The following is a 26145-nucleotide window of genomic DNA, read 5'->3' as shown; positions in this document are numbered from 1 at the left end:
AAAGGTAAAAACTTCATAGTTAATCTTAAGCATCTGAATCAGATGATGCACCGCGAATCAGCCGGGCACACAGACACTGCTGCTCTGGGCAGAGCTCGTTCTCTCTCAGTTCACAAGCAGCACGTCGTTAGCTGAGCGACTGACGATGGCCCGTCGGCAGCCGCTAAACTCGACCTCCAGCCCGGATCGTACCTGTTGAACTTGACGGCCAGCCCCAGGTCGGCGATGCAGCAGGTGCCGTTCTTCTTCACCAGGATGTTCTTGCTCTTGAGGTCGCGGTGGGCGATGGCCGGCTTGCCCTGCGTGCCGTAGATCTCGGTGTGCAGGTGGCACAAGCCGCAGGCCGCTGAGTAGGCGAGCCGCAACAATCCTGCCGCATCCAGCGTGCTGAACTTCAGGTAGTCGTGTAGGGAGCCGTTCTCGTGGTAGTCCGTGATGAGGAAGAGCTGCGTGAAGGAGCCCGTGCCCTTGATGTCAGCCGCGATGAACCCTGGAAAGATTAGACTGGGTGAGGTTTCATTCAAAGGCATGTTCTGAGTGTCAACACTCAGTAATAAAGTTAGCTATCACTAGAATCCCTCTTACACCCTTCACACTAAAGAGTGCTGCAAACATCTACTGTGAAGTTCATGCAGGAGATCTTCTTTGTTATCTAATTAAACAGTCATTCATAGAGACAGTAAATCCAAACTAAAGGCCGCGTTATGCGATTAGAGAGGTAAGAGACCACTGGCCACATACCCAATATGTTTTCATGCCTCATGAGGACTGTCTGGTAGATCTCCGTCTCCCGGAACCAGCTGGCCTCCTCACGTGTGAAGAACACCTTGACGGCCACCTTCTCGCCGCGCCAGCTGCCAAGCCACACCTCCCCGTAGCGGCCCTTGCCAATGGGCCGAACCATCTGGATTTGCTTGGCGATGGTGCGCTGTACCTGGAGGTGCATCAGCATGCCAGTCACGTGACCGGCGCTCCACGTTCGTCTTGCGAAATCACAGCCTTTAGGCTGATCAGCAAACAGATAGGAGACCCTTTCAACTTTCCCGGTTAGCTCAGTTGGTGCCAAAGTAACATCAGTTGAAGGACAAATACCCTTTTCTGAATAATTCCTTAGGATAGTTATTTAAATATCTCAATATTTAGTTTAAAAACTAGAACACGTGGGCATAAGTGGAAATTAGCAGGAGAACATTTTAAAATGAATTTCAGGAAGCACTTCTTTACACAGCATGTAGTTAGAGTATGGAATAGGCTTCCTGTTAGTGTAGCGCAAGCTAAAACCCTGGGCTCCTTTAAATCAGAGCTAGATAAGATTTTAACAACTCTGAGCTATTAAGTTCACCTCCAAACTAGCTTGATGGGCCGAATGGCCTCCTCTCGTTTGTAAATTTTTTATGTTCCTAAATACCTTAGCCAATGCTAAAGAGTTTCCACAACATTCGTGCCGTATTCTAACAGTTCAAACTGACTTTCCCTTGTATTAGCTGAGCTTGTGTTGGCTTCATCATTCATATTCCACTCTTAACCTTCACGCCAGAACCCAGAGCAACGAGCACCGCTGACACAGCGAAACCTGAACTGTTTCCACAGAGAAATACCAAACATGGCGGGCGCTGACGGGTTAAAGGCTTGGAGCATTACCAGTTAGCACTGGTGCTAGAAGCACCCCGTGTTTTGGACAGGACTACTCGACCCTGTCAACAAACGTTCAACCAAATGTCATTCATCGGATCGGCGGGAGGAGCGGGGACCCGCCTCCAGGTTCAGCTGCCTTTCCCATGCTTACCAGTAGGGGCAGACCAGAGCCGCTGGCCGAGGTGGACAGGTTGATGAGGTCCTTGAGTGACTCGCCGACCGGGATGATGGCCTCCTCCTGCTCCAGGTCCCTGCGGTAGCGTCGCCTCTCCGTCTGCCATTTGTACCTGCCAGAAACGCCGCCGACGGCCGGCCAATCGTGACAGAGGGTCCGATAGGTATATAGCAGCTGCCACTAAAGCTCGTTAAGATGCGAGCGGGCTTGTCTGATAGCCAGACATGGAGAACGTCGACACTATCTATCGCGCAGTCTATAACATCAACCTTAACTATTCCTCAAGTGACAAAGCTACTCTCACAATAGATATCAAAAGACCAAATTGAGTTATCCACCCTGACCATGATTGGCTGCCCAGTAGATAAAGCCTGCAGTATGCATCGTTCACTTAGACAAACAGCACCTCCGCCTCCACTGTTAGCGGGCTGTTGACGCACTGACGTTACCCACCAGTCAACTACATCTGACATCAACCGCTATCAGCCACCAAGTCAAACACATAAACTGTAAATGAGCTCTTTACTGGTATCTGCCAGCTAAGCCGAACAGCAGATCTGCCACCACTATCATCTCTCAAACAACTTGTCAAACAAGACGGTCATTAACTGTCACGCTCAGTCAAAAAAAAACCCTTTCAAACATTTACTAGAGGAGCGAAAAGGACACAAGATGCAACCACGGTAGCTGAAATGTGAGCAGAAGCTTCTGTCCTAGACACTGGTGACTGGCTGACCTGTAATAGCAAACGATGGTGATGATGATGAGCAGGCAGCAACAGGCGGTCACCGACACGAGGAAGGCCACCCAGTGCGCACCGGCGAGCAGGTCTGCGGGACAAAGGAATGTGAGGTGAGGGTCTCTAGAGAAGCCAGAGCACCAGCTCATCCGAGCTAAATTCACACCCCAGGTCCTGGTCCACGGTTTGAATGGTCCAAGGCAGCTATATACCACCCATAGTGAACAGTGGAACCCACTCTGACAGAGTTTCAATGATTCATGGCAAACTGAGGGACAGATTTTGGGAGGGCGCCAAGTTTACATGGACTAAAGAACACGGTCAGGTGACCAGATCAGGAAAAAATGGAGGATTTGTAGAGGGTGTGGATTTGGCTCTTCATAAAGAAACTGAACCAGAAATCGCAATACGGATGGGGAAAATTCTTTAAAGAGCGCGCGAGTTAATTTCCCGAAACGCACCACAAATTGGACTTTTATGAGGAATTAATCTTTGAAGAATCGTTTTCCATGACCAGGGCAGTTCTTTGGTGCTGAGAGCGAGAGGAGGAGTCACCCTGCACCTACCTGGTAGGACACGAGGCGGGAGAGTCGGCCGAAGGTCGCGGTTACAAAGGTCAGTCTGGCAGCACTCGATCGTCCGCCTCGTCTGGGCGTTGGGGGAATCCTGGGAAATGTAGGCATTTCGGACACATGCAAGTACAGGCGCAATTTAGTGAAGGAGCTGCTTATAGCGTATCAGTTCTGTAAAAGACTCCAGGACCATGGGGTACCTTGCACTGGAAATGCGAGCCCTCGTACTTCATGCACCCTGAGGTAAGGGTCTGCTCGCCATGTTCATCCTCCTCAATTATGGCGAAACACTGGCCGTTGGTCCTGCAGGACCGGGGATGGGCACACAGATTAGCTTGGCACAGGTCAGTAGGACCATTAAAAACATGGAGCACTTGTACTACGTGCGGTTCTAGTTCAAGGCAAGATGATGGATGAGGATTGAATTTGAAACACGAATGGGGCCCTGGGTGTGGGAACAGCAGGGGGCGCTCACTTGCAGGTGTTGTTGGTGGCATCTTCAGGGCAGTGGCCTGAACAGTAGCAGGTGAGGAAGCGTGCTGCATCTTCAGGGGCCACAGTGGCACCGTCCCCAGAGCGGGACTGCCGGGGATCGGGGCCCGGCCTTGCCCCCGTCCCTTGGAGCACATGGTCAGGGTTCTGCCCCCCTGTGTTGGAAGAGGAGTGAGCATCAGACCATTCGAAAGAGGATATCAGCCCATGCCCAGATCTGCACTGCTGCCAGGGAAAAGGAACCGGATCGATGGATGGAGCGAGAGCCCGACGAGTCCGATTTCCATGGCTTGTACACTTTCCTTAAATGACGTCACACCTACAGTACATTCGGGAAACGGATAACGCAATGATAGCTCGGCGCTCACATTTACAGAACCTCCTGCTGCTCTGATAGCTCATCCCAACAAAGACAGCCAGATCCCCCGGGGCAGCTTCAGCAGGAGAGCAGAGCAGGGTGTCACATCGCCCACCATGGACAGTGGCCACCACCACCCTCATCTGCCTGCTCTGGTTGACCATCACGCGATAATCGCCTCGCCTCTGAAGCTCTGACAGGGCTTAGAATAAACTGGCACAGAGAGCAAGCTGGTACTGAGACTGAAGGCCAAAACGGAGAACAAAAAGCCGACTGCTACTCGCGCCTCAGCAGGGAAGGATTTCCAAAGACATCTGCCCCCCCCAACCAACAATAACAAACCCAGGCTCTTTGTTCATCATCTCCCTCCCTGATGGTTGGGATTCTTTTGACAGAATACAATCACACCACATCCTGTGTAGTTAGATAAGGGCTTTAATATGATGACACCCCCCCCCAAACAAAACCCACCCCAAACCAGCACTGTAAACAAACCTCTCTGAAGGCAATCTGGCTTATCGGTTACCGTAACGACACCAGGGGCCTATTGATAAACAGTGATAATGGTAATTGGCGAACAGCAGCGTTAACGCAATGCTCACAAATAGCGTCCACGGTTAAATCCGGCACGTAGTAGACGGCTGTGAGTATGAACACTGGGGCGGCGCTCTTTGCACCCTTACACTAAGCACTTCGATATTTATTGACATTTCGGGGCAGATCTATTTCCGGCCGTGAGCGGCTAGGCTCAGACACGACAGGCCTCATTCCAGCCTTTACCACGTGTTAAGGTGGCGGTAAACTTCAAAGAGCGTCTGGACAAAATGAAATGGAACATTGAACACGTCGGCGGGAACAATCGGTCGCATGCTTACACTTGCTCGCTCCATGTCACGCCACCATCGCAGAGGGCGCAGAATGTGCTCCATGCGGCAGACCCACATACAGAAGGCAAATGAACGTGCTGTGTGGAGCGTGTCCGTCATTTTAATAAAGGAGACGACAGCTCTTTTAAAATGGAAGTTTCTCTCTTCGTTAACAGCCCCTATTGGTCCAACGCTAGCAGAGTCACAGAGAGGGAACACGCTGACAGAACACATTCATTCTACAGCAAACATCACACAGTCACAGCATTTCCTGTTAATGCCTGAATATGCATCAATTTACGTTATTTAAAGTACGGAGCAAAGTGTGCCAGTAACTGCAAAATCAGTGCTGCTGACGAAATGTGTGACATCACATTTATGTCGTCCAATGGGGGACGGTCGGTGGGATCGGGACAAATGAAAGTTCACCTCAAGGACCATGGTAATTATGGCTCATACCATGCACTGCTAAACGATGTCGATTCCATCTGGAAGAAACTGATAACTGTAAGGGACGAGGAAGGGGCTTCAAAGCTGATGACCCTGAAGACGAGTGACCCGGCGCGCAGAGCCGCGGTGCAGCTATGCGACAGGGTGGAGGACCAGGGCCTGAACGAGCACCGACAGCCCTAAAGGACTGGCGAGAGCCCAGCCGGAACCTCCTGGGCCGCACCGCATGGCCCGCCAGGTCCATTTCTGAGCCGTGTTCACAGAGCACATGTACGGTCTTAACAGGGATGGTCATATACAGCTAACCGACCCGGCAGAGTTAAGGCTCTTCTGTGGGTATCAGTTACATCTCTGACCAGGTAATATAAAACGGTTACCAGCACTTTTTAAATTATTGTATTATTGTAAAGGACCGGAGATTCCTCATTATTTTAAGTTTGGTCACTTATTATAATAACTTATTGGTGTTTGTGTCTGTGTGTGTGTGTATGTATGTGTAAGAAAGACAGGCTGATCTAAAAGGTCTGACTTGCTAATGTCTGGCGACAGGACGAGGTACAGACGGTAACTAGCACGCCCACAAAATACGACTCTCAGAAACTAGCAGAGCGGCCCGAACTTTCCCTGCACACTACTATCGAATAAACAAACAGCGCACATGCAAATGCGATTTGAAGTCACTATGAAAAACAGCACTTATTCAGACTGGGGGGGTGGGGAGTCATTGTTCCGTAACCTGCGGCAACACCCTGAGAAAACAAAAGCAGACACATGCAGGTCTGTTCAGTCGCCCAACAATGGTGCCACGCTCGAAGGCCCGTTTGCTCTGAAATAGCGACCCATAGCTGCGTGCAGCCGATGGCTGACCTCCCCCGTTTCCCCGAGAAGAAATCCGATTGCACAGAGATATACTTTAAAAAAAAAAAAAAAAAAAAAAACCTTAAGGGTCCATTCAACTGCTTTTGACGTGGACGACGTTCACGGGAACTCAGGCTCCAAGTCCAGACTCAGCCTTGGTTTATGTCTTCGGTGTTACGCTATCAGCCAATTACCACTGAAATGTTTTGGTTTTGTTAATTACTACCCCAAAGTACCTCAGATCCGGAATCTGCCTCCATCTGCCTGCCAGGGCTATAAAGGTAAAGAATCTGCTGCCCTAAATCTGCACTCAAAGGAAACCAACAGCTTCACTTCACTGCAGCCCATCCGGTTTCAGACGATGCTTGAGTTTCCATGAAGTCTTGCACCGCAATAAGCTGGAAGTGTTTAAATCTTACATGCTTGGGCAATTAAGACGGTGCTTTAGACGAGGGAGAAGCGTAGCCAAACCCGAGGAAGTTGCGATATCTAACCACCAATTTCATACGTTATAGTCCCATGCAAAGACACTCTCTGTGATAACATGTTAATCACACATTACTGATAATGATCCACAATCAACGCTGCAGATCAGTTTGTGAGGAGAGATCAGCCTAAATTCACTGCATGGACAGTGGAATTGGTCTCAGAATCAGCCAGAGACCTGGGTGGGACTATCCCATAGCACCCTAACCTACAAGGACAGCCTCTCTTTGCTCTGTGAAAATCACAACTGATAAAAGTCTCAAAAAAAAAAGGCGGCACCTCTGAAGGGAGGAGCGGTCTGGTGTTCAGTGGGTGGCCATGATTTTCTGTGCCTCTCGGATCCCTGTCCAAAATGGAGGAGGGAGTGCAGCGTGCCCTACACCAAGCTTCTGCCCTACACCAAGCTTCTGCCCTACACCAAGCTTCTGCCCTACACCAAGCTTCTGCCCTACACCAAGCTTCTGCTCCCACATGTGCATTTAATTCACAGTGCCGTCACCATGGAGTCTGAGGTCTGGCAGGCGCACGCAGGCAGGCAGGCAGACAGACACAGACATAGACACAGACAGACAGAAACACAGGCCATTCTGTCCACTGCCTCCCGAAACACACAGCCACTTGCTCAGATCCCATTTAATGGACCAGGCCGGGGGAGAGGAGGCGCCGTTCACTGTGACACGCAAGAGGGGCAGAAATGGCAATAAAGTGGCGAGCTGAAACCAGCCCACCCCCGTGCCTTGCCCACAATTCCAGAATGTTCCATCTAGTCGGGGCTTGGGTGAGTGGTTACCTGTGTGTGTGTCTTCACACCTGTACAAACAGCTGTCTCTAAAGCCAGCAGCTCACAGGACGTTACGATACAGCTTCTCTACGCAGAGGTTTCAAAATGAAGATTAAAAAAAAACTCATTTCAGGCCGTAGAAGGAAAAGGGAAAAAAAAAGAAATTTCCTTTCTGGAAATTTCTGTGAACAAGACTGACAATGAAGTGTTTCAAGTGCGTCTGCACTGTATGTGTGCGTTTACACACTTTTCCCCAGCTATTAACAAGCCTTTGACACCAAACAGGAAATGGTTAATGTGCAGAGGAAGCACCAATCAGCCCAACAAGCTTCCTGTAGTGTGTGTGGGGGGGGAGGGGGGGCAGGCTGGCGCAGGGAGGCAGGAAGGAGGGCGCCGAGCCGCAGGGGCACAGGAGGCCCATCATAAATCAAGCACTGCAAATCTCGGATGTCAGTGACGGATCGGGAGACGCTACAAGGCCGAGCTCAGGAAAACAATAAAAGCTATGGGGGAGACGTTAGCAGCCGGCCACAGTGCTCCGTACACCACACTGCAACCCCACACTGCAACCCCACACTGCAACCCCACACTGCAACCCCACACCGCTGCCGGACTCGTCTGCAGTCAGACATTCACTCGTGATGCCCACGTATCCGCAAAGGAACTGAGCAGCTCAGCTGCTTGGTGATCATTGTAGTGCCCAAGAACCTGGGTTTGACACTGCCAATCTGGCCGGTTTGTCGGACACGTGGCCTCGGAACAAGGCCCTTAACCCTCGTTTGCTCCAGGGACTGGCTGACTCTGCTTTCACAGCAGCAGCAGCCACCCCCTTAAGAGCCCCCCACGTACCACTGAGCCCTTTCACAAGCTCAAGGCCAACAGAAAGGTGACCTTCAGAGATGCTCCAGTGACAGCTCCAACTTTCAGGGCAGAGAGAAGCAGCAAACTGTACTATCTGCCGCTACTGAGTCCAGCTGCAGAAAGCCAAGTCCCCTGAGCTCTGCCGGCGCCCCTTGAAGTCGCAGAGCGCAGAGCCCGGCTCCTGCATTCTTCGCGTAATTCCTAAATTACTATAATCCCTTCCAAGCGCCACGTTCGGCGTGACTGATGGGAGTCCGGCTCCGGCTTTTGAAGTGAAACTCTTTCCCGTTTCCAAAAATAGGCCAGCATGGTCACAGAAAATGTGCCACTAGAAAACAGAGCTCTGAGGAGGAGGAGGAGGAGGAGGAGGAGGAGGAGGAGGAGAAGTGGCACAGCCACACAGAGCAGCCTGTGACGCACGACACACATTTACCCAAGGAGCAACTAGGGGTTAAGGGCCTTGCTCAAGGGCCCAAGATCAATATCAGTCTGCCGACCCTGGGATTAGAACCTGCGAGGCTCTGATCACAGGCACAGCGTTCTAATCCACTGAGCCACACTCCATCCCCCATAAAAGTTAAAAATAACAGATTAAATCAAGAAATAACAGATGATCCATGCAGGTGAGTCTGAGTAACCGTGGGACAAGTAGGATCTTGCAGGTGAGAATCTTAACTAACTGGAATCCACAAATTGAAAAAAAATGTAAAAAAAAAAAAAAGAGGCCCTTGGACGTAACCATAGATACATGGGCAGAGAGAGAGAGAGAGAGAGAGAGAGAGAGAGAGACAGGTGTACACAGACAGGCAGACAGACTCACCATCCACTGCGGACGCGAGGGAACAGCAGGCCCCGAGAACACAGATGCAGAGCAAGACTCTCGTCATTCTAGCCAGACACCTGGAATCCTGCCTGTCCGAAGGACCCAGTCGGACAAAGGATTCAGCAGCAGGAGCAGCAGCAGGGAGTGGGACCCCCAAAGGCCGCGAAGAACCGGAGCAGGGGGGGTGGCAGGCTTCAACGTTCCTTTTCACTTGATCCCCTTGTCCACAAGCCTGGAACCGAGAGAGACGGAAAAGGTTAATGAGAGTGGACCACACAGCACGGCTACCGTGGAGCCCATAACTGAATTCAACGGTGCCAGAGGTCACATGCGAGAAGCGAGAGGTCAGGGGTCACAGCCAGACATCTATGAGCATGAGCCCTCAAACATTAAGCGGCTTGTTGTTCTTTGACAACCCCCCACCCCCACCCCCCCAAAGTAACCCCAAGAAAATCACTCAGCCCCTGGCTTAAAAAAAAAGATTCCTTGTATGATTATCAAACAAAAACAATGAAGTCAGTCAAAGAGAGAAGTGGGTGTGATTAGAGGACACCGAGCCTCGCGGTGGCGCTGGCAGCCGCTACGGTTTCCCATGAGCCCTCGCTCTGAACCCTAACCCTAACCCCCAACCCCAACACACACTTAGCACGTCTCTATGGGGTTTGGGGATTGGCAGGGGTGGGTAATGCAATAGCCGGATGGAGTCTGTCACATCTGATTTCCTTCAGGGAGGGCAGAGTCTGACCCCAGCCCTACTTTTCACGCACCATTTCCATCTGGGTTTTGGGGGAACAATGACATTCTCCTGAAGGCCGGGTCGGGCTGGGGGATGGGGTGCGCTCCAGAGCTCTGACCAAAGGAGAATCACACTGGCACCAGTAGAAGAATGTGCCTGAACATTACTATCCAGAGAGAATTTGCATGTGCTTGTAACAGGCTCGTTGTCCTCATTTCATCTGAAAGCCTGGGAGGTGTTTACATACAGAGCTCGCACCCAGAACAGCGTGCAAACCCGTTTGCAGCCCTGAGCGTTTATGGTAGTGCTGCGGGGGCCCATGCACGCGCAGTCATGAGACACACGGACGACGCCCCAGGACCGAGCCCCAGAGGAACAGGCCGGGGGGGGGGCGACACAACCAGGAACCAGACCCGGAAGTGAAACCCCACCTCTCAGGATCAGCACATTTACAATCCTGACGGAAATCTTCTGGCCAGCAGGTTCGCAGACATCAAACACGTCCCGCAGTTTGTGTGAGCCGGCATCGTGTGCATGCTCCTGTTAGGTAAAAACATCACTGGCCGGAATGTCCGATGGAAAACATGCCAAATAAGTTCACTGACAGCGTATTAAACAGTGTGTGACCTTACATATCAATGGATATTATGCAAAAGTTTGGTTTTGCCTCTGCTGAAAATTCACGGAGTGTAATGTAAAAATGCTGCAGCGTGTTAAGATGGGACAGAGGAACACTATTCACTCTCAGGCAGGTCAAAGGGCGTTTTTCTACCACACCAGGTACCGAAATTTTGGTACTTCGAGAAAGTACCGAAAGTACAGTACTTCAAGGTGTTCGTTTCCCCTGGTAAAAAACTGGTACCAGTGCTGAATGACATCACAGCGAGAGGTAAGGTATTTTGTACTGAATTTGAAAAATGGCTGTAGACTGGACAATGTGCAATATTAATAGCAACACCGCATGTTATGCACATGCAATTCTTACATCTCTAATCAGTTGTATTAAAATAAGGCTTTTTCTTACTATAAATTCCATACGGACATTATAGTACAGGAGGTTAAGGTTTGCTAAAATATTTTCACTCATTGAAAAGAAAACTACGCAAACTTTGCAATTTTAATTATAAGAATCTATAAAAGAAATATCGTTAAGTCAGTTTAAAGTTTACCTCCTGAGAGTCAGCAGGCATGCGCAGGTACGCATGCACCTCACACGCAGACATACATACACACGCACACACACACCACACACGCAGACATACATACACACGCACACACACACCACACACGCAGACATACATACACACACAGACACACACACACACGCACTGACTTACACACACAGAAACCCTTACAGGGAGGCCCTGCTCCCACCGTCGTCCTCTCGCTCCTCCTGCTTTGCTCCCCGCTCCTTGGCCTGTAACTTGAGCCCGGTGCAGACTCCCAGCCTCCCCCCACCCCCCGCCGCTCCTGGCACAGATCCTGAGCCCCTCTGGGGGCCCCTGCTTACCCCCCTCTCAGACTTTCTGGCTCTCGCCTGACTGTGCTGCACTGGAGCCCCTGCCCCCACCCCACATGCCTGGCCGCCATCGCGCCTGGATCTCGGCCACGCTCTGCTACCTGTCAGACTCAAGGATGAAGGGGAGAAAAAACATACCAGGATACATTCAGAGCACCTTCCCGGCCGACCGGGGACTGATAAGCACAGAACAAAAAGGCCTTTGGATGGGGGGTTGAGCTGGGGGAAATCTGGCCAAAACACTACACAACGTCATTCTGCGCTATTCTACATGTGAGCTGCCACACGTTTGCGGTCATCACGGATGCCGGACTGCATCAGCCCGGTCTGCCGCTCAGCGTCTGCCCAGAACCCCGTGAGGATGTCATGCGCTGTGTGTCAGCAAGTGACGGGTCAGACGAGGGCTCGCATACAAACACCAGCCCAATAAGACGACCAATAGAACATCCGGGGCAGGGAAGAAAGGAGTGGGACGGGGCGGTTCTGGGGAACGAGGACACAGTTAAATGATGGGGGGGCTGACCCGAGTGACTTGAAACCCGGCTCTCTTCCTCCTGGGGGGAGGGGTGGCCTTTGCCTTCCTGTCGTCATTGCTCTCGGAGCTCAGACGTCCAGCACAAGCAGCTGCATGTCTATCAGACCCTGCAGACGCCAACCCGCCCCCCAGCACCCAAGCCGTCCTCCAGACACACAAGCTTCCAGAAGGATCCCTCTCTCCCCCCTGTAATCAGTAATTTACGGCTCGGGCGGTAATCTCGGCAGCGGATGGGGGGGGGGGGCTTACTCCTGCTGCATGCCAGGCCTCCTTGCTGCGCTTCACAGAGACCAGCTCACGTTTCACATCTGGGGAGGGCCAGAACCCCCCAGCTCTGAAGACACGCCCGGACGGAACAGCCAATATAAAACCCTGCGGCGTCGGCGGCCGAGGGCAAGCTGATAAGTGCAGCCATAAGTGAGGTTCATTCCTGGGGGGGAGGCACTTGCATCCTTTGTTTTAGAGAGCCTGCTGGACTGGCGGGAGGGATAAAATACTGAGAGCCGTAACGTATGTTTAAACATTATCAGGGTGTGAGAGTTTTCCACCGTGTCGGAGAATTTCACTGAGCTTTTGGTAAAGGCACTGGGGGAGAGGGAGGGGCACCCGACACAGGCAGGCGCACACACACACGCGCGCACACACACAAACACACAGGCATGTCAAGTTTTCCATCCCTGTGAAGAGCAGTGGTGGGCGGAGTCAGACATTTATAGCTCAGCACATGCCCAGAAGAGCCTCTCCTCCTGGGACTCCCGTTTGTTTTTGTTTACTACACATCCCATGGTGCTCTGGGGTTGAATGCCACAAGCGCTTCAGCCAGCCGGCGCGGGCACATTCAGCGGCGTGAAGCCCCATCAGGCAGACGATTGGGGGGGGGGGGGACACGCACAGATGGGGGCCTGTCGACGTGCCATGGCACGGCACAGACGGCCTATTCCTGGTGAGCTTGGGGCCGCCTCTGGAGAAGGGAGACCAGGGTCTCACCCACCCGTGCGGAGTGGCTGCACGCCTGGCATGACCTGGCACCCCACTGGGAAAGGCTACATGCCCCAATCACGCCAATCAGATCTCCTTCACCCCGCATGTGAAATCAAACTGCGTGTGTTTGTCCTGCTTTTAACCATCTTCAGGAGGACAGCAAACAAGTGTCCCTGGGGGGGCTGGGAGGGGAGCCCCGCTCTGCTGCAGTCCTACTACTCTCGAGAGATCCATGCAAAAGAAAAAAAATCTCAATCTTTACAGTCTGGGCAACTTTTAAAGTAAAAATCGACTGACTTGAGGGTCCCTCACACAGATCACAGCCTAAAGAGAGAGAGAGAAAGGAAGAGAGAGAGGGGTAGAGAGGGAGAGAGAGAGGGGGGGGTAGAGAGGGAGAGGGGGGGAGAGGGGGGTAGAGAGGTAGAGAGAGGGGGTAGAGAGGGAGAGAGAGGGGGTAGAGAGGGAGAGAGAGGGGGGTAGAGAGGGAGAGAGAGGGGGTAGAGAGGGAGAGAGAGGGGGGTAGAGAGGTAGAGAGAGAGAGGGTAGAGAGGGAGAGAGAGGGGGGTAGAGAGGGAGAGAGAGGGGGGTAGAGAGGGAGAGAGAGGGGGGTAGAGAGGGAGAGAGAGGGGGTAGAGAGGGAGAGAGAGGGGGGTAGAGAGGGAGAGAGAGGGGGGGTAGAGAGGGAGAGGGGGGGAGAGGGGGGTAGAGAGGGAGAGAGAGGGGGTAGAGAGGGAGAGAGAGGGGGTAGAGAGGGAGAGAGAGGGGGTAGAGAGGGAGAGAGAGGGGGGTAGAGAGGGAGAGAGAGGGGGTAGAGAGGGAGAGAGAGGGGGTAGAGAGGGAGAGAGAGGGGGGTAGAGAGGGAGAGAGAGGGGGTAGAGAGGGAGAGAGAGGGGGTAGAGAGGGAGAGAGAGGGGGTAGAGAGGGAGAGAGAGGGGGGTAGAGAGGGAGAGAGAGGGGGGTAGAGAGGGAGAGAGAGGGGGTAGAGAGGGAGAGAGAGGGGGGTAGAGAGGGAGAGAGAGGGGGGTAGAGAGGGAGAGAGAGGGGGTAGAGAGGGAGAGAGAGGGGGGGTAGAGAGGGAGAGAGAGGGGGTAGAGAGGGAGAGAGAGGGGGGTAGAGAGGGAGAGAGAGGGAGAGGGGTAGAGAGGGAGAAAGAGAGAGAGGGAGAGGGGTAGAGAGGGAGAGAGAGGGGGGTAGAGAGGGAGAGAGAGGGGGTAGAGAGGGAGAGAGAGGGAGAGGGGGGGTAGAAACATGGCACTTTTTCACACCGAAAACACAACCAATTGCCCCAGGAAGACGAAGAGAAGCCCTTGAAGTTTAGCTGTCTTTTTACCATGAGGTGACATGATGAAACTCTAGATGAACAGCGACGGAAAGTGACGACATCAGAGGCCAACAGCAGCAGAACACGGAAGGGCGGCGAGCAGAAAGGCGGAGGAGCAGCCGGACTCACCGAAGCAGGATGCCGGGAGAACTGCCCTGCGGCTTTGGAAACGCCATGGAAGACGAAGAAGGGGAAGGACAAAAGACGACGGCAGAGAAATGGCCAGGTCACGTTTTCTGTGCACCTAGCGCAGAACTCCCGCTCCAACGACACCCCCCCTCCCCCAGACGGGAAAATGGGGCGGGCTCTAAGATGTCATTTATAGCGCAGTGCTGCACACGCCCAGCGGTGCCCTGCCTCACTGCACACCCAGCTCCCTGGAGGACTGACCTTGCATGACCTTCGGAAACAGTGCAGACATGGGGATAACAGCAGCCAAAGGCCTCAAAAAATGAATAAAAACCAACAAAGCTCCCAATTTTCTGGCGTTACTGTATCACCCGTGGTGGGGGGGGGGGCGGGGGGGGGGGGGTTAACCGCAGCTCCAAATCACTTTATTACATCAGAGAGCAGAAAGGAGGACGGCATGGATCAGCCCTTGAGGCCACATCAAACACGGGGAAGCTGCAGCTCTTGAAAATCTGCCACAGAATTCCCATAGACCCCCCCCCAGACCCAAGACCCCCCCCGCTCCTCATGGACACTTTACCATTTCACCTTCCAGTAATTTTCAAAGACCAGCTTCTGCACTCACCTAGCTTAGCAGGTTAATAACCGCAGGTTAACCAAACATCTGCATCTGCTCTGTTATCGGCCTCTGCAGGCCACCAAAGACAAGAATGACTGGTAAATAAAGTACAAGAAAATAAGTTATTTGCATGAATGAAAGGGGCGTCTGTTAAAACAAACGCAATACGCTGGCAGGCAGGTCTCAGTATAACGTTTGATTATTATTGTCTCATTTCTTTCATTCTAATCAAAGTATGACACAAATATTATGAAACAGAAGCTTTCGTGGCCAGTTTCTGATGTTCATTTGAAGGCTTTTTTAGATAGATTACTGTCTTTGGGGAGAAGGTTCAAAGTCTTGGCAGCGACTCTTTGCTTCTATGAACCAGCTCCAAGCAGAAGAGTCTCCTTAGACAATGAGTTCATCCTCCAAAATCAGCTTGACTAATCAACTTATCCTGAAAATGCAATCAGAGCAGGTCCCAAGTACAAACAGTCGTTATCAGCATCTAAGCATCTGTTCTCAAATAAAGTGCATTTCAGAGTTTCAGACAGATAAACCTGGTTAATCCCCGAGGGGAATTTAAAGCAATAATACTAATTCAGGGAGAGACACAACCTCTCTAAAGGAAGTGTGCAAGGGTGCTTTCCTCATAGAGAAGATCGATCAAAATCCCACCACTGAACAGAAACACGGGCCACGTGAGGTTAAATCACAAAACTCACACCAAGGCACATCTAGCCGTCCACCACGCTGTCATCGCACCAAACGACGCCGAATCGGGAACACAGCGTTTGCTGGTGCGTTTTGGGCACGGACAGGGACTTCAGTACGTTCTTTAATTCATGGTCTACCTTTCCGGAAATGCAGAGCTGGAGAGTCAGGCAGACTCTGCCGGTGATCTAAGGAGAGGACTCTAAGGGGGCGGCGCGCCACACTCAGGCACCTGAGGGAGGGGGGAGGACGGTACAGCTAGACCGTATTCCAAGAAAAATGGCAAGGCTGCAAATTACATTACACATGGTCACTGCAGAGACGCGAGAAGCCATTTGAGCAGATAGAGATACGACGTAGGAGCTACAAGCGGACGCCACCCGCCTTCGGAGCAAAGCCGCATCACAGAGAAGCACATTCTCCAGCAGCTTGGCTATATCACAGTTCAATGTGAACATCTTTCTGCCTTATGCAGTTCAGGTATGTATTTTGGTGTCATGACAAAGCGATTGAGGCCATCAGAAGACAGGGTCCCTCAATCGTGTCGAGTTAATTACCAGTCAACCACTGGTCCACTCCCAGTATGGCAATCCTGCTCAGAATGATGCCGACCCAGAGACCAGTACCCACAGTATGATAACAGAGCCAACATTTAATCTACTGAGAAATCTTCGTTGAGATCCAACCTCTAAAGTATAGTAACATGGTTACCTCGACATCCTCTTACCAATGATGTCATTTCCTAAAAATGCTTTGTGAGGAAAAACTAAACCTAGTCAAGAGAACACACTCACACACAGGCACGCACACAGACAGGCAGAGAGGCAGACAGGCACACACGCAGACAGGCACACACGCAGACAGGCACACACGCAGACAGGCACACACGCAGACAGGCACACACACAGATAGGCAGACAGGCACACACACAGACAGGCAGAGAGGCAGACAGGCACACACACAGACAGGCAGAGAGGCAGACAGGCACACACACAGACAGGCAGAGAGGCAGACAGGCACACACACAGAATGGCAGAGAGGCATACAGGCACACACACAGAATGGCAGAGAGGCAGACAGGCACACACACAGAATGGCAGACGGACGGACATGCACACAGACAGGCTTGCACACAGACAGACAGGTTTGCACAACGAAAGCACATCAACAGCGCTTGTTTATGGGCTGGAATTCAACGGACTGATTACTTCAGGGTGTTTAGGAATGCTGGAATGGTTGCCAAGTGATGCCTTATCAGATTGAGCCACATGACTCACAGTAACCAGGTATCTCAGACGTCTGAGTCAAATTTTTCCGACAGCTCGAGAGGGACTCAAACTGTAAACCAGCGGCTGGCTTCCTGTTTAACTGCTGTTTCAAATAGTTAAAATAGTCAAAATAAACACAATATTCTTAATCTTCTAAAACAATGCCAAACAAACAAAGCAGCAGAAATACACTCTCACTGCGTACCACTGCGATTGTTGGTCCGTCGTATTCCAGTAATACACTGGACACTTGGCATATCGGTGAACTTTTCCTGTCACTGAATCAGCTAATTCGGCTACCACTCAAAGCTGTCATAATCCATCCATCACAGGCTCCGAACGTAAACGTACAGTGTTGTGAAGGTCAGGATTGTGCAAGTGGTATCCCATTACGCAGCAACGTTCCTGATGGGAAGGGAGGAGAGCCATGCTCAGTTACTGTGTAAATAATCAGGGTGTTAGCCGAGACTGGGACAGGAGACGGCCAGCGTCAGGAAGTGGAAATCAATCGTTCGAAGGCTCCAAGACCGCAGATAATTGGCAGAATAGCTCTAAATATCGCAAGACCTTTTGGAAGAGCGCTACATGATCTACGGAAACTGTCGCAAGCCAGAGGCCTTAAGCAGGCGAAAAGGAAAAGAGCAGGGGCACAGCGAGTGAGCAGGCGAGGGCGCAGGGCTTGACGATGACTCATGGCAGAGTACCGCGTCTGTGGGGACTGGAGCGTGGCCGGGATTTTGGCAAGAAGAGTGGCTCCTTTGTCAAAATACTTTACGGAAACCCACTGCGAGCGCCCATACCCAGCTCTCCAAAAGAAATAATGACAAGAGGCAATAATAGTATTTCACTGCCAGTCAAATAACTTGAGAGAAAAGTTAACTGTGCAGCACTAGTGACGTCCCATCACAGTCCAAACGAGACAGAGGGCTTAATGACATTCACTGTTATCAAAACCAGAACCAGACCAGGTCGACTCGAAAGCCACCCCTGCCTGCATACGTGGCCCTAGCTTCAGAACTGACCCGCACTCCAGATGAAAATGGGTGAGCAAACCAAAACATGTCCAGCAGATCATTGTATATTTTTTTCTAGCACTTGAAAGAGTCATTTTCTTTCAAGGTGTGAAGGGCTAGGAAGAAACAAGGCGGGGGGGGGGGGGGGGGGGGGAGGGCAGAAGAGAGGGGGAGCAGTCAAAGGAGAGGGGGGGAGGGGGCAGAGGGTGGGGGGGAAGCGGCATTCCAGCTCTGTTCCGGAGGCTTTGGACTGAACAAACTGAAGCCTGGAGGCAGACTCATTTTCCTGCGAGGAGGTCTATCATTAATGTGAAAAGAAAAATTCATGACCTTACATACTGCCCCCGCCCCCCCCCCCCCGCCCCACCCAGCATCATGCGCCCTAGAAACACCAACGACGTGTCTGAAGTGCCTCAGGAAAGCAACAGATATGCTAACTGTACGCCTTTGTCACATGACCCAGGTATTTGTAGTGACAAATCGAGTCTAGACAAGATAATATGGTGCTTTGAAGCAGAGTCTGAACCCCAAAAAGCTAGAACACATTCACAGGCACACATTGAATACAGCCCGTCGAAATGAGCGTCCCATCCCAAGGTGGATGTACGTTCTCGAAGACGACGCGTTCTCTCTGCGAGTAGTCTGTCCTTAGTTAATACAGCACGTCGAAATGAGGGTCCCATCCCATGGTGGATGTACGTTCTCGAAGACGGCGCGTTCTCTCTGCGAGTAGTCTGTCCTTAGTTAATACAGCACGTCGAAATGAGGGTCCCATCCCATGGTGGATGTACGTTCTCGAAGACGACGCGTTCTCTCTGCGAGTAGTCTGTCCTTAGTTAATACAGCACGTCGAAATGAGGGTCCCATCCCAAGGTGGATGTACGTTCTCGAAGACGACGCGTTCTCTCTGCGAGTAGTCTGTCCTTAGTTAATACAGCACGTCGAAATGAGGGTCCCATCCCATGGTGGATGTACGTTCTCGAAGACGGCGCGTTCTCTCTGCGAGTAGTCCGTCCTTAGTTAATCAATCCCCACTTTTCCCGAATAAGGTCAACTGCAACGGCTGAGTAAGCCTTAATTTTTTGTGATGGATGCCGGCTGACTTTCGTGTCCATGCATAATTTACATAAATTCACTAGAGATAAAAGCCCTCCTGGCCCTACGGAGCCCCGGTGAGATTCATTGTTTGAGGGGCTTTTTTTGAGTCCAGCAGCGCAGCTAGAGCCTTATTCAAAAAGCAGAGAGGCGTCAGCTGCTGGATGAGGCCCTGGCCGAGCCCCCGAACGTGGGGGTTGCTCTCTGTGCTGTTGCCCTTTTTTGGCAGCATCTGGCAGCTGTGCTCAGATTAGACCACCCCAAAGCAATAGTATTTCATGGACATCACATTCCAAACAAACAAACGAAAGCAAATTCTCTTTAATGCCAGTGTCTGCAGAATGGAAATGCGAATCAACTTTGGCTCGATGCACAGGGACTGACTACAGAGAATCCCCAAAATAAGGAACGTCAACGACTCTGAGGCGCTCCATCTTCATCCAAAAAGGCAGAGTCTAACCACTAACGACGGCATGCTAACATCCACGCCCACCGTGCCCTGCACACCGAACAGGCCCAGCTGCCAGCCTGAAATGGTCCTGGTGACGAAGCGTTTGGGGGCTGGCCGAAAACAACTGCAGTGGAGCCCTTCAAGTCCTTTCCGGCGCCAGAAGGGAAGGTGTATGTGGGGGGGGGGGGGGGGGAGAGAGAGAGAGGAGGGAAGGGAAGGAGGGAGGGAGAGAAAAGGCAGACATCCATACTCTTAGTGGAGTTGTAATTATAGTATTTGACAGTATAGTAATTATAGTATTATCTTGCCATACGCATATTGTGCAGACATAACTACAACCCGAGTACTCACTGGTACTATTCATGATTTTTAAATTGGTTCTGTGAACCAGTTAAGCAATGATCTGTAACGCTCCGTTGTCTAACGCACCATCTGCCCCCAGTGGGCTGATGAGCGAGACGAGAAGAAGGACCGAGTTGACCAAATTGAACCATCAGCAGCTCCTTCCAGAATGAAGGATGGGGAATTCATGGGTAACCGGCCCAGACCTCCCACTGCTTAATGTGAACTGAAAATCTGCAGGTACACAAGCCTGCTGCCGATGGTAGGACCTCATCCTCAGAGAAGGAGCACAGTAAATTTCCACAGCAGGAAACACCTCCCTTTACACACCCAAACCACGCCTAAAACCAAGGACAGCGAGTCATGAGATGGACACATGCTCCTCTTTTTGGCCTGTAGAGGGCGGGAGACATTGGCCAGTACAGCCAGCAGTGTCACCATTAACTGTAAAGCTAACGTATGAACAGCGAGAACATGGCTGGTACCTTTTTGGCCAGTAACTAACTACAGATCCATCCAATCCCAGGATAACTGTTTCCAAATGTGCGCACACACAGTAATCAGCAACAGAGACTAAAGGTTTGGAGGGAACGGCACACTACTTTCAGAATGACGCAATCAACCTTCGGGGGGAAATGAAGAACCATGAGCCATATTTAGACCAGTTAATCTTATGACTTTACATCCAACACTTCCCTGTTCTTTCAAAGGCCGCGTTCGACTGGACCGGCAGCTTAACACCAGTCCTACTCTGTGTTCACGCCATGTCCATCAGGCACAGGAACACCTCAACCACTAAACACTAAGCCAGGCTCCCTTGTGTTGTGGGGATGCGAACACACTTTGGACTGGCGGAATACACTTACATAGGGGCTCATCTGACCCACCCAGACCCCCTTTAAGAAACCGCTCTTAGGCCAAGAGCTCTCAATAAAGAAAGATTATGAGCAAACACACGACTATGGAAGAAATCTTTCCTCTGCCTGTGTAATCTCCTTAAAATCGATCAGCGCCAAATTTGTGACGGTCATAAAAGTGTCAGGGCACAGATGCATGCAGGTTTAATCTGTTATACTGTTTGTGTAAAGCTGGCCAATAGGCCACTTCCTCTTAAGGGGCACATAGGACCGATACACAAAGGACGGTGACCGAAACCTAAATGCGCCATTAACATTTGCAGCAAACGTTAAGGCATATGGAGAATGCTGGCCGCTGAATGTTGAATCCAGGAATAAATTGCAGTTGGACAAGCAATGCACAAAAAAAACTAACAAAAAATATATATATATAAAAAAATAAAAAATCAGAAAACGCACTGATACTACCTTTGGCCAAAGAAAAATTTGTCCTGTGTGTATTGCATTGAGAGATATTGATCATTTTGTACCTATACAGAGCACCATCAAATCTTAACAAGGTCCACTAACAACCCATGAACCTTCACAAACTCACAGAATAAAAGGTAGCAGAGGGGCTCACTTGGCCCGAACACTGAGGCTCCATGACCTTCAACGCTTAGGAAAACTCCCCCCCCTTACTTCATTGTAGATGAAGAGCAACCATAAACATGCGGAGTATCGCAAGCGATTACGGGAGACAGCATCTAAGCATGACTCAGGGCAAAACAACTCCAGCTGCTTCAGTGAAAGGGACCAGAAATCCTCAGTCGAGGGCAGAGCTTCTTGGACAAGCCTACATTTCCGCCCTACACCTCGGAGGGTAATTCCTGCCCGTTCATAACCCTCACCTCGAGAGCCACCAGAGATAAATCAAAACATTTTACTACTACTTAGATCTCGCCTCTTTGTAGACATTTTTACCCAACTAACTTTTCTAGTACTTGAAACATCCATTACAACTGCAGAATATCTAGTTCAGGGGTAGCCAATCATATCCCGGAAATGCTACTGTGGGTGAGAGGTTGTTGTTGCAACTCCCTAATTAGACTACTAATGAGAAAACTGATTGTCTGAAGAGTCCTCACACCTGAGTTTGAATAGCTGACCTACAGGTTACCTCAAATCCCTGCACACACACTGGCCCTTTGCGGATAAGATGGGCCACCCCTGATCTACTACAGATTCCAGCTGAATTCAGAGCCAACGACATCACCAGCCCAGTCTCTCCGCCACTGTACAGTGTGCTGATGCAACAGAAAATACAGGATACCAATCAGGCGCCATTTCAGTAAGGACCAGCGTAAGGTCTCCCTGGGTAAATAAATGTACATTCATATTTAAATATTTAGGAAAAACGTTTGCCCAGAATTACATTCAAGTGAGGAAAGCAGCACATTACAAGCATACGTGTGAGTCGACTAGGCACAAGTGCAGCTACACTGGGCTCCCAGTGACCCAGGTGCAGTGTAAGCAGTGCTGAAGCTGGAGAGACAACTTCAAACAAAGCAAAATACTTATGACTATTCAATGTGAAATAAATGGAATTAAACAGCTTCAGATCTTCAAAAAAAGAGCAGAGAATGAAGACTTTCTAATGTTCAGAGACCACCAGCACATCAGCACTGTTTTTCTGCATGGAATTATAACAGCCAACATTGTATGGCTGAGCACAGCAGAGCAGAGCAGGGAGCACAGCAGAGCAGAGCAGGGAGCACAGCAGAGCAGGGCAGGGAGCACAGCAGAGCAAGGCAGGGAGCACAGCAGAGCAGAGCAGGGAGCACAGAAGAGCAGAGCAGGGAGCACAGAAGGGCAGAGCAGGGAGCACAGAAGGGCAGAGCAGGGAGCACAGCAGAGCAGGGAGCACAGCAGAGGAAGGCAGGGATCACAGTAGAGCAGAGTAGAGCAAGGCAGGGAGCACAGTAGAGCAGGGCACAGCGGAACAGGGCATAGCAGGGCAGAGCACAGGTTGAAGGCATCTCCTTCCGTCGCCCTCTGGATGCTGCCCCCGTCTTTAGACCCGTCCCCATGGGCTGTTCGTGAAGTAGCCCCGCACGGCTTTTATAGTGTGTGTGTAAATTCCTTTCCATTAAGATGGCAGATAGGCAGCTCAGACAGTGCATGACTGGCTGGAGGAGATCTGCATGCTTATACATAGCAGCACTGTTATTAGCCCGCGCCTGACGGAGGCTCACCGCACACGCCATCAGGGCAGCGGGGGAGACAACCTACTCATTTTATAATGAACCCCACTGTCCACAAGGGGTCAGACCAGAAAAGCCAGATGCACACATGCTCCTTGGCCCAGCCTCCACCTGCCCCCTCCTCACCTTTCCCTCCTGCATGCTCATTGGCTGTCCCCCACCTGCCCCCACCACTGCATGCTTCTTGGCCCAGCCACACCTACCCCCGGCCCAACGCCCCCCCCCCCCGTACTCCTTGGCCCAGCCACGTTGTCTCCATCCTGGCAAAGAAAGGCAGACAGAAGACCGCAGGACCTTGAAACCCGATCCATGAACCTCTCCTCCTCCTCCTCCTCCTGAGAGCGCCCCCCCTCCCATTCCCTACCCCTCCCCCAGGGGCACCAGTAAGGCAACCCAATCCCTCCCCCACGACCGAAATCAAAGCACATTATCCAAAGGCAGCATAGAGGCTGCTGAAGTAATGCAGCAAAGAGGTGGTGTTACTCGGTGCGGAACAGGGAGGCAGAGCGCGACTGCGGGTCGTCTTTCAACAAAGCAACAGCCTTTATGTTTTCCATGCTACAATTTGTGGAGCCATTTCCAGCGAAGAATTAGAGGTTTACAGTTGAGGGGGATGTAAGGGGCCCAAAAGCCTGAGGACAAAGGGGGGGGGGGGGTGGCAGCAGGAGAGGAGACAGCCACAGTTTCCCGAATCCAGAGAAATTCCTGATGCCTTTTATTCACTTGCCCATTCACAGAGCTTTCTTCAGTATTTCAAGGAATGGTATAAAGCAACGTTTCCCAATCCGGTCCTCAGGGACCGACACACAGTCCAAGTTTGTGCCAGAGCTGGGAGGAAGTAAAAATGTAAATTGGCTGGCAGGGAACTGAGTAGGACCAAAAATGTGGACCGTCTGTGGTACCCGAGGACCAGGTCGGGAAACACTGGCACAGAGCACTGGCAGAGTATTATAAATATGTGGTGAAAAGGACCTATATGATAGGTACGCTAAGCTTCTGCTGCTGCAGGAGGGATTCAGGCCACAGAAATCTGTAAGTGAACATTCACTCTCGACATGAATGCTTAAGGGCACAGCTGGTGTGCAGGCAGATCTGAGATCAGCAGAGGAACACCTCGCCAATGCAGTAGGTCAACGCCTCCTGATTTTGCCTGAAATACACCCGTACACATGCGTTTAAAAACAGCAACAAAGTCAATGACTTACAACGGCAACCTGGGTGTGATGTTAGATACCAGAAGACTGACCCGATTTTAACCCAAATAAGGACACTGCCACTGTACCTTCTGAGATTCATCACATGAATTAAGTAAACAAAAGCATGGTCACTGTAAAAAACTGCCCATACTCTGGGTGATTCACGAGGGGAGGACATCCACGCAAAGCCACGACATGCACACTTCTGTAGAGAGCTACAAGCAGCACGTGAATGTACCTCCAGAGCAGAAGATACAAACCGAAGAAAGAGCTTCATGACTGTTAAGGACATATCTACTGCAACAACTGAAGAGAGACTGAGTAAGACCAAGTAAGACTGAGTAAGGTATACAAGGCTCCCAAAGGTGGGATTCACCACGAAATGTTACTCATGACCCAAACAATACCTAAGACAGCTATGACCAAGTCAGCACGTAGGACACACTCCACCCTCAGCATGGAGGTGGCTGAACTGGAAACTCTGATTAACGTAACCAAGTTCAACCTTTGCATCAACATCACAAATACACTAAAGCAATTTTACCATATTCTAAAAATAAGAAATGTGATGATGTGTCTATTATGGCGGTATTAACAGCCTCGCCGAGCTACCTTTGGATTATATAAACACTATGTTAGAGGACAATGAAGACATCTTCGCTTTGGCTGAATTCAGTGTGCATCTCATACAGATACAGTATTCTGACTTAACAAAAACTGCAGAATATATATGACACTTGAATTCTCATTGATATTTCAAATTCTATAAAGTATCAACCGGTATCCCTGTAACTCCAGGGGCCACAAGACCCACAATTCTGTGGGGGTGTCTCTAACAGGTACACAGTCTGCATTTGGAACATGCATTTTCACCGGGTGTGCGTATGTGTGTGTGTGGGGGGGGGGTGTTTAGTTTCTACAAGGGCCACATTGATATGTCCAAACCCTGCAAAGTATCAACAAGTTCCCACCATAACTGGTGGCTCCGGGACCCACATTTCTGTGGTGGGGTGTCTCTGGCTGATCCTCAGAGGTGATGTTTGTGCAGGGGGTGTCTCTGGCTGATCCTCAGAGGTGATGTTTGTGCAAGGGGTGTCTCTGGCTGATCCTCAGAGGTGATGTTTGTGTGGGGGGTGTCTCTGGCTGATCCTCAGAGCGAGGGCTCAGAGGCGATGTTTGTGTGGGGGGTGTCTCTGGCTGATCCTCAGAGCGAGGGCTCATAGGCGGTGTTTGTGCGGGGGGTGTCTCTGGCTGATCCTCAGTGCGAGGGCTCAGAGGCGGTGTTTGTATGGGGGGGTGTCTCTGGCTGATCCTCAGAGCGAGGGCTCAGAGGTGATGTTTGTGCGGGGGGTGTCTCTGGCTGATCCTCAGATGTGAAGTTTGTGTGGGGGTGTCTCTGGCTGGTCCTCAGAGCAAAGGCTCAGAGGTGATGTTTGTGCGGGGGGTGTCTCTGCCTGATCTTCAGAGCAAAGGCTCAGAGGTGATGTTTGTGTGGGGGGTGTCTCTGGCTGATCCTCAGAGCAATGGCTCAGAGGTGATGTTTGTGTGGGGGGTGTCTCTGGCTGATCCTCAGAGCGAGGGCTCAGAGGCGGTGTTTGTGCGGGGGTGTCTCTGGCTGATCCTCAGAGCGAGGGCTCAGAGGCGGTGTTTGTGCGGGGGTGTCTCTGGCTGATCCTCAGAGCTTTGCCGAAGAGATCATCCACCTTAACCGGCCATGTCTATGCGCATTATTATAAGTCACGATTAAGGTGAACGTCACTTACCTGTTATAAGCAACCGAGGCTTCCAGGTAGTTTCGCTTTAAAATAGTTTAGCTCATCGATCAAGCTACAAAACAAGTGTTTGCCCTGAAAGTATAACGAATCTAACTTTTCTACCGAATAATGTCAGTAATTACCCATTCCAGAAAAACACACACAACACTATTCCACTGTTGTGAAAATCCACCATAACTTCTGTCGCGCTCCTTAACCTACTATTACACCACAATAACGGAAAAAACACATTATTCCTCGGAAAATTGGTAAACAAATGGGGGAAAACGCCCC

At 51.0% G+C, this 26145-nt stretch overlaps 1 protein-coding gene across 2 annotated transcripts in view; it reads right to left on the bottom strand.

The window, feature by feature from the left end:
• LOC125715313 (bone morphogenetic protein receptor type-1A-like) overlaps positions 1-26145 on the bottom strand; it is a 30460-nt gene that overhangs the window by 3813 nt on the left and 502 nt on the right. The window contains exons 1-9 of one of the 2 annotated variants that reach the window (XM_048986630.1): positions 14318-14468; positions 9094-9328; positions 3597-3768; positions 3322-3424; positions 3116-3215; positions 2547-2640; positions 1787-1922; positions 742-934; positions 193-490 (exon numbers count right to left, since the gene is read on the bottom strand). In XM_048986630.1, the coding sequence (XP_048842587.1) occupies positions 193-490; positions 742-934; positions 1787-1922; positions 2547-2640; positions 3116-3215; positions 3322-3424; positions 3597-3768; positions 9094-9160 (1163 nt within the window). In that variant the 5' untranslated portion in view covers positions 9161-9328; positions 14318-14468. Of the gene's footprint in view, positions 1-192; positions 491-741; positions 935-1786; positions 1923-2546; positions 2641-3115; positions 3216-3321; positions 3425-3596; positions 3769-9093; positions 9329-14317; positions 14469-26145 lie in introns of those variants that run through there. The other variant, XM_048986629.1, reaches the window with a different exon arrangement.

Source organism: Brienomyrus brachyistius, chromosome 20 (genome assembly GCF_023856365.1).
Source record: "Brienomyrus brachyistius isolate T26 chromosome 20, BBRACH_0.4, whole genome shotgun sequence".
NCBI classification, from domain to species: Eukaryota; Metazoa; Chordata; class Actinopteri; order Osteoglossiformes; family Mormyridae; genus Brienomyrus; species Brienomyrus brachyistius.
Note: the sequence above shows the minus strand (reverse complement) of the source record. Positions and strands in the feature narration are given on the sequence as shown.